The following is a 9196-nucleotide window of genomic DNA, read 5'->3' on the forward strand; positions in this document are numbered from 1 at the left end:
TTATCTGTCTAGTATGTTGTGCAGCAATGACACAGTGAACCTCACATTCAAATAAATAGAATTGAAGGACAAGAGTTTCACTGAAATATGGTTTATCTATTATTTTGTAGGTATTCCAAATTTTATATAAATTTATACAGCAACATAACATTGTATTGTCTTAAAATGCAACATGAGCCTGAATCTAATTAATACAGATCAAAGATTTAAAAAATATCAAATTTATCATTACCTTAATTTTTTTTGGTCTAGTCAATATATATGTTGGTATGCACATTGCAAAAAATGGAAAAAAACACTAATGATATATCCACTTAGGTAGTTGCTACCTTGATCAGAGTAAGAACTGTATGACTCAAATGACTTCATTTCAATTCATTTCAATCTGGAGCTAAGTCCAAACAACTTTAAAATGTTAAATAAGTAATGTAACAAAAATCGACAGGAGGTAGGAGGAAGCATAAGACCAATTTCCTTATTGTTGATAGACAAAGTGAATCAGTATTTGTGTGTGATTTATACAAGGAGTTAAAACAAATTACACAGCCTTTCATATGTTTTTTATTAACACCTAGAAAAATTTGTGCCCTGGGGGGCGGGGGGGGGCGTCCCTCAGCCCGGCCTGTGCCCTCTTGCAGTCTGGGACCCCTCGGGAGATGTCCATCTGCTGGCTTAGGCCTGCTCCCTGGGGATAGGGCCTAAGCTGGCAGTCAGACATACCTCTGGCAGCCCGGGAGCCCTCGGGGGATGTCCACTTGCCAGCGGGGAGCAGGCCTAAGCTGCAGTCGGGCATCCTTAGTGCTGCTGAGGAGGCGGGAGAGGCTCCCACCACCAGCCACCACTGCTGTGCTGGCAGCTGGCAGCCTGGCTTGTGGCTGAGCAGAGTTCCCCCTGTGGGAGCGCACTCACCACCAAGGGGCAGCTCCTGCATTGAGTGTCTGCCCCCTGGAGGTCAGTGTGTGTTATAGTGACCAGTCATTCCCAGTCGTTCTGCTGTTAGGGTCAATTTGCATATTACCCTTTTATTATATAGGATTGAGGGAATTTTAGGCTCCATCTTTTATATCAAAGAAACATTTATCTGAAACTTAGCAATTCTGTCAATTTTATTTCCATTTCCTATTCCCCTCTTCCCATTAAATCCAGATAAAGCTAAATTTATTACACATGTAAAAACATTTATTATAAGACTCCTTTTAATAAAGTAAACAAATTAATCTTTATTGTTGAGAGTATTACAGATGCCTCCCTTTTTTTCCCCATAGACCCCCCCCTTCACCAGTTCCTGCCGCAGCCCAAGCCCTTACCACCCTATTGTCTGTGTCCATAGGTAAAATATATATGCATATAAGATCTTTGGTTAATCTCTTTTCACACCCCATCACCCCTTCCCTCTGAGACTTGTCAGTCTGTTCCATATTTCCATGCCTCTGGTTCTGTTTTATTTCTCAGTTTATTTTGTTCATTAGATTTCTGGTTTGCTTATTTTGAGTTTTAGATTCAATTGTTGATAGATATGTATTTATTGCCATTTTATTGTTCATATTTCTTCTTCTTCTTCTTCATCTTCCTCTTCCTCTTCCTCTTCTTAAAGAATACCCTTCAGCATTTCATATAATACTGGTTTGACAGTGATGAACTCCTTTAGCTTTTTCTTATCTGGGAAGCTCTCTATCTGTCCTTCAATTCTAAATGATAACTTTGCTGGGTAGAGTAATCTTGGTTGTAGGTCCTTCCTATTCATCAGTTTGAATATTTCTTGCCAATCCCTTCTGGCCTGCAAAGTTTCTGTTGTGAAATTAGCGGAGAGTCATATGGGCACTCCCTTGTAGGTAACTAACTGCTTTTCTCTTGCAGCTTTTAAGATTCTCTCTTCATCTTTAACCTTTGGCATTTTAATTATGATGTGTTTTGGTGTGGGCCTCTTTGGGTTCCCCTTGTTTGGGACTCTCTGACTCTCTGTGTTTCCTGGACGTGTAAGCCTATTTCTTTCACAAGTAGGGGAAGTATTCTGTCATTATTTCTTCAAATAGGTTTTCAATATCGTGCTCTTTCTCTTCTCCTTCTGGCACCCCATACTTCTAATGTTGGTACGCTTGAAGTTGTCCCAGAGGCTTCTTACATTGTCTTCACATTTTTGGATTCTTTTTTCTTTTTGCTCTTCTGATTGGATTTTTTTGCTTCCTCATATTCCAAATCACTGTTATTATTCTTGGAATCCTCTAGTGTTTAATCCCTGTAAATTGTTCTTTATTTCAGTTAGTGTATGCTTAATTTCTGACTTGTCCTTCTTCATTTCTTTGACATTCTCACTAAGATCCTTGAAAGTCTCATTAAGTCTCTTAAAGCTCTCATTAAGACCCTTGAAACTCATTAAGATCCTTGAGCAACCTTATAACCATTGTTTTGAACTCTGTATTCAGTAGTTTGCTTACTTCCATTTGTTTCATTTGTAACATGTTTCTTTGTCTTCCCATTTTGGCTGCTTCCCTGTGTTTAATTCTATGTATTAGGTAGAGCTATTATGTCTCCTGAAATTGGTAGAGTGGCCTTCTGTATTAGGTGTCCTGTAGGGCCAGTGGCTCAGCCTCCCCAGTCACCTGAGATGGGCACTCGTGGTGCGCCCCTGTGTGGTCTGTGTGCCCAGTCTTGTTGTAGTAGAGCCTTGATTGCTATTGGTATTACTGGGAGAAATTGATCTCCAGGCCAATTGGCTGTGAGGACCAGCTGTGACTATAGTGGAAGAGCTGTTCTGCAGGCGACACCTCTATGGAGCAGCACTTGCTTCATGAATTTGCATGTCATCGTGTGAGGGGCCATGCTAATCTTCTCTGCATTGTTTCAATTTTAGTATATGTGCTACTGAAGTGAGCACAGGTGGTGGAATATTATGACGTTCTACTGAGCAGTAAAAAAATGTGTGATTTCAAAAATTTGTAAACTATTGCCTGGAACAACAGAATTAGTATCCAGCCTTTAGGATATCACTCCATGACTGTGAATGCAATTTTATTTGATGAAGAAATAAAAAGTCATCTATGTATCTTTCAGGACTTATTTTATTTCTAAAATAGAGCATGAATCCTTCCCAATCTTGGAATTGAATGATTACATTTTAATATATGTATTTTAACTTTTATTGATTTTATTGGGGTGACATTGGTTAATAAATTATACAGGTTTCAAGTGTACAATTCTATAATACATTATCTGTGTATTGCATCATGAATTCACCACCCAAAGTCAAGTCTTCTTCCATTACCTTTTATCTCCCTTTTACCTTCTCCTACCTTCCCCCACTCCTCTTCCAATTCTGGCAATCACCATACTGTTGTCTGTGGGATTCTGGACTCTTAATTATTTTTAAATGCTAATTTTGTTCATTCTTAAAGGGACTTTCAAATTGTCACTTTTATGTCATCTATTAATTTTGTTTTAACATCTTTCAGAATTAATTGGCAATAAGATCTCTGTAGCCATGGCTAGTTCTGACATGAAACCCAAGTCAATAATTCGTGCCAAAAAATGGTCAGAAGAGATTGAAAATCTGTACAGATTTCAACAAGCAGGATATCGGGATGAAATTGAATATAAACAAGTAAAACAAGTTTCTGTGGTAAGTTTTATTCTTCTATAAATCTGAGCTCAAAATGACTTTGTTCAATGGTGAAAGTTTTAAAATAAAACAAAGAACTAGAGGATAACTGAAAGGAAATTCTTATCCAGCTCTCTCGTTTTATTGAAGAGTAGACTAAGGCCCAAAAAAGTGATTTTTAGGCAGAATGAGGAAAGGGGTGGTCCCTCAGCATGTAAATATTAAGAACTTTCTAGCTTTTATTGAACAACTATACTCTGCTAAATGCCAGTTTCATTTTAATTTTGACCACGAATTGTAAAGGGGTTAAATTATGTTTATTATGGGGATTACATGTGACAAAAAAATATTAGAGAACAAGTCCTGACTTTGGTAGTCCTTTCTAGGTTCTCTTGACTTTGCTTTTCATAGACTAGATTAAAATCTAGACACGGCACCAGTTTATAATGGGGTTTTAAAAAATTCATTCTTTCTACCAGATACTAGGAGACAAGAGTTTTTAAGAATATGGCATATAGTATTCATAAATGTGTTTTAAATATATTTTATTGATTTTTTGCAGAGAGGAAGGGAGAGGGATAGAGAGTCAGAAACATTGATGAGAGAGAAACATCGATTAGCTGCCTCCTGCACACCCCCTACTGGGGATGTGCCTGCAACCAAGGTACATGCCCTTGACTGGAATCGAACCCAGGACCCTTCAGTCCCCAGGCCGATGCTCTATCCACTGAGCCAAACCGATCAGGGCCATAAATGTGTTTTAGTGCTCAGATTTGGGGTTACAACAAAGTATTTATTCAATTTTTTTTTTTTTAGTATTAACTCTCCATTTTTTAGAGACTAATTCACGTGTATTTTTCAGCTCTCTATATTTTCTTTTTCCTTTGATCTTTGCTTAATACTTCCTTTAAAAGTAGATAGGAAAAGAAATTGGAGGCATTACAGAGCTAACATATTCTAGACCCTTTAATTTAATGCATATTAATTTGACAGATATTAGTAGGGCTGGTGAGGAACGAAGTTATAAACACTGATAAAATTAATATTTGATGACTGTGATTTTCATATACAGTCATCCCTCAGTGTCCCAGGGGATTGGTTTCAGGATCCCTCAAGTCCCTTATATAAAACTAGAGGCCCGGTGCATGAGATTCATGCACTGGTGAGGGGCATGGCCTGCGGGGATCGGCCCACTGTGGGAGCGCTGCTCATCCCAGTCAGCCCAGCGATGCTCCCACTGTGGGAGCACACTGACCACCAGGGGGAAGTTCCTGCGTTGAGCATCTGCCCCCTGGTGGTCAGTACATGTCATAGTGACTGGTCGACTGGTTGTTCTGGTTGTTTCACCGTTCGGTTGCTGGGCTTTTGTTATATAGGATGGAATAGTATTTGCATATTATCTATATTTTCAGATAGGCTACAGCAGGATATACCTATACATCACTTCATTTGTGTGGATTCAGTGTAGTGCTTGGCATATGGCAAATTCAAGTTTTGCTTTTGGGAACTTTCTGAGGTCATTTTTTCCAACATTTTCAATGAGCAATTAGTTGAAACTGCAGATCCAAAACCCACAGATACAAAGGGCTAACTGTATCAATATTCTGACATCTCTTACCAAAAGGTATTCTTCATTACTGTATTATCTATGGATTTTAGACAGATAAAACACAAGCATGACTATTTTAGTGCTATTCAAAAACAAGCTTCATACCTTGCCTTAAGATTGGGATGCCCCTAAAAGGTATAAAAGACCCAGGATCATAGAGATGATGTGATCATATAGGCATAGCTGCACCTATACCCCCCCACACACACACATACACATACAATACTGTTGTAATTGAGGTAAAATCAGATTTAAGAGGACAATAAGAACATCCTTTAAGTGGAAGTCCCCAAAAGCACCTGAGAAGGTTGTGTGTGTGTGTGTGTATTATGAAGGAAAGAACAACCCTATTCACTGTATAACTTTACAGTTATGGAGAGTTTGCACTTCACTTCAGTAGTATGTTTATTGGGTACCTACCATGTGCAAATTTCTGTGCCAAGTGCTTTAGGAAATAAAAAATATAAGCACTTGCCTTGCCTGACCTCAAATTTGGTGGGAAGAGTACAGGATTTGCAATTGGTCTGTTCAAGGGTTGCAGCCTGGCTCTCCCCCTCACTAGCTGGGTAATCCCACACAAGGCTTTTAACTTCACTGAGCTCAACTGCAAGATTGTGATGGCAGTGCCTCCAACAGAAAATTGTCACAGGAATGAAATGAAGGCATGTGTTTAAAGTGCCTGACATTGCAGTGCTCAGTGATAATTTGTTGAGTGAATGAATAGTGTTTAATGAATGATAACATTTGAAGATTGAGAATGACAAAAACAATAAAACCTTATATGTCAAAATATATAGGGTATTCCAAAAAATGTATACACACACTTCAAATAATTACAAAGGCAGTGTTTATTAAATACATTTCATTTTCAAAATTGAGCTATCAGCTGTTAAAGTGTGTATACATTTTCTTGGGACACCCTGTATGCCTTAAAAGAAGCAGCACAGGAATCCAGAGGATGGTAAATATCACTTCCTTTGGGGACTTTCTTCCCCAAAGGGTTCATGTCCCTAGAGGCATTTGCTGTGGGCCTTAGAGGATGGATAGGGTGGTGACTGAAGACTTGCTTGGATTGGCATGTACCAGCGGTCTAAAGGGTATGAGTGAAGTTCCTTGTCCTGACCTGAGGCACTCACCTTATGGGCAGTATTAGTGCTATTGCTCTCCCAGCCCCGGCTGAGGGGAGTAGAGCTTGAGGACCTTATCTCTCCACTCCATATACTTTCAGGATGAAGATTTCCTAGATTGAATGGGAGTGATTAAGTAAAAAGCTAAGAAGAAAAAAAGATGAAATAGCAAAGATGTTGATAAGTGCAGAACCAATATAGCTGTTTGGAGGCCTTTTGTTCCATAGGAAGTAGTTTTGGATGTTCCGTAGAAGCAGCAGTTGTACATACTGTTTCTTCACTACATGAGATGATGTTCAAGACCCTAGTAAATGAACAAGAACCTGCTACTGGTCCCACGAGGAAGAGGGCTGTACGTGATGACTTGAGAACACCTTCCTTTCACTGCTGAGCGCAACAGAAGATACAAAAGACAGGCCTGACCTAAGTGATAGAATTTATGACTTTTTGTTCTATAGTGTATATGTCAGAGAGCCTGCTGAGGTTTTTCAGATATGCTGCCTCCTATTTTTGCTACTTGACAAATAAATGAGACCACAGAAGAAAATGAAAACGCACTGTTAAACATAAATGATGTGTATTCCTTTATATTCATGTTCCCATTGAAATGATGATTTATAAGAGGGGACTATGGGAAGTGAAGCTGCCTGTACAGATGGTGTTGAAGGACAGGGTTTTGTTTTCTAGACCATGAAGCCTGAATAACAGACTTTTGGCAATGAGAGCACATCTCACAAAATCCAGAAAAAACAAACATACCTAACACACACAGAAACACACCGACCTGATTAAGGGGGGCATAACATGAATTTGCAGAGGAATGGGAGAAAAATGTCCAAACTGGATCAGGCCAGACCATACAGTCAGCCAAGCAATAAGACATACTTGAAAGAATAGTGGGGGAAGGTAAGAAAGACTGCTGAGGACTATATTCATGACCTCCAATTTCTATTAAAAATTGACTTTCAAGGTAAACTCAATTCAGTTTCAAGTAAACTTGAAATATAGATGTGAGGAAATACACACGGCCCTTTAAATATTATGAAGTCTAGCTGCTTCCTTTAGTCACTCTCGCACCATCAACAGTCAGCTCTAGGTGCTTTCAGAATGGGGTCTGGGCGTAGCCCTAATCCCTCCTGGGGTATTACTTTTAGAAATTAAGAAGTAATAATGTTTGAAATCATTTTTAAACATCTGAATAAAGTTTAGAATATTTAAAATGTTTTTTCTATCTTGGCAAGTGAGTAGAAATTTAAATCTAGAAATTGGAATCTAGAGAGCACCAAATTAGTTGTTTTGCTGTAAAAAGATATGACTTAAGATGTGTTTTGGGGTGTGTGTAACACTGTCATAAGAGGTCAAGTATTTTAAAACTTAACTCTATACTTTAACTTTTTATGTGAAAAATACTTTTAACTATTTGGTAGTAAAATATTATGTAAAATAAAACCGCATAACAATATTTGTATTCTGGTTTTTGATGTGTAGGTAGATCGTTGGCCAGAGACAGGATATGTGAAGAAACTTCAGAGAAGGGACAATACTTTCTATTACTACAACAAACAGAGGGAATGTGAGGACAAGGAAGTCCACAAAGTGAAAATTTATGCTTACTAGGCCTCTGTTCTTTGTGTTACTTATCATTACCTTTTAATATTTCATTGCTTCGTTCTGCATCATGTAAATGTTTGTCAATTTACAAAAGAATTCAAGATGTAGACTTCAACTGAATATTCTGAAACACAGAAGCCATGAAACTTGGTATCTGTTAGTCATCTCATTCTGTTCTAAAATGTAACTGCAGAAGCATTAAAATTGTACCTGTCTCGGTTCTGTTCTTTTGATTATTTTAACTGTGGCAAAATAGCCATCATGCACAGGAAAAATAGCCCCATTGGAAACCATCCCACTGGTTAGGCTTATCATGTATAGGTGACTGCTCTACCCTCACAGCCTTCAGCCTTTACCACTTTATAAGACCATGACTTTGAGCGGCCAGATCTGCATTTTGCAGGCTGAGGAATCCTTTCTATTGCCTCAGGAATCCTTTACCTCTTGCTGAGTAGACCAAAACTGTCAACAGATGATGGCCTCTGGGAGCAACCTTCAGCCAATGACTGCTGGGGAGGAGATGGATAAATGCCCAGCAACCCAACACCTCAGCAGGAATCCATCTCAAGTGTTTTTTTTATACGGGCACCCCATTTCCCCAGCAGAAACAAGCTTCAGTCACCTGCAGCTGTATCTGACTTGATCAAGGGGGATTTATTTTCAAGATGCAAGGCTGGTTCAATATTTACAAGTCAATTAACATGATACAACACATAAACAAAATGAAGAGTAAAAATTATATCAATACATGCAGAAAAAGCATTTGAAAAAAATCCATTTATGATAAAATACCCTCAGCAGAGTGGGGATAAGGGAACATACCTCAACATAATAAAGGCCGTATATGACAAACTCACAGCTATCAGCATACTCAATGGTGAAAAGCTGAAAGTTTTTCTTTAAGATTAGGAACAGGACAATTATTTCCACTTTCACCACTCTTATTCAGCATAGTACTCAAAGTCCTAGCCATAGCAATCATATATATATGGCATCCAAATTAGAAAGAAAGATGTAAAAATTGTTAGTTTTTGTAGATGACATGATACCATAGAGGGTGGTACAAAAGTAGGAAGACATCAGGTTCAGGCTGGTGACTCTAAAAGCCCCTACCCAACTCCAGCAAGAGTGAAAACATCTCATACACTCCCCAAATCTGGGAATTATTTCTGGCTCCACTTCCTACTTTTTGCTTTGAATTATCTCCCTCTCCCCTGGATTTTTTTTTTAAGAGAGAGAGAGAGAAAGAGAAAA

The 9196-nt window shown here is 38.6% G+C and overlaps 1 protein-coding gene and 1 non-coding gene across 2 annotated transcripts; one reads left to right on the forward strand and one right to left on the reverse strand.

Annotated features, from left to right (window-relative positions):
* The first annotated feature begins 1274 nt into the window (after positions 1–1274).
* Positions 1275–7990, forward strand: MEIG1 (meiosis/spermiogenesis associated 1). The gene is made up of 3 exons (XM_014464420.2): positions 1275–1330; positions 3450–3616; positions 7820–7990. The coding sequence occupies exons 2-3, from the start codon at positions 3479–3481 to the stop codon at positions 7946–7948; spliced, it is 267 nt and encodes an 88-aa protein (XP_014319906.1). The 5' UTR covers positions 1275–1330; positions 3450–3478; the 3' UTR covers positions 7949–7990.
* Positions 2771–2875, reverse strand: LOC111827930. Its single transcript, XR_002831679.1, has one exon. It is a non-coding gene; the product is annotated as a U6 spliceosomal RNA (small nuclear RNA).
* Positions 7991–9196: the final 1206 nt, after the last annotated feature.

This window comes from Myotis lucifugus, unplaced genomic scaffold (assembly GCF_000147115.1).
Source record: "Myotis lucifugus unplaced genomic scaffold, Myoluc2.0 scaffold_249, whole genome shotgun sequence".
NCBI lineage: Eukaryota > Metazoa > Chordata > Mammalia > Chiroptera > Vespertilionidae > Myotis > Myotis lucifugus.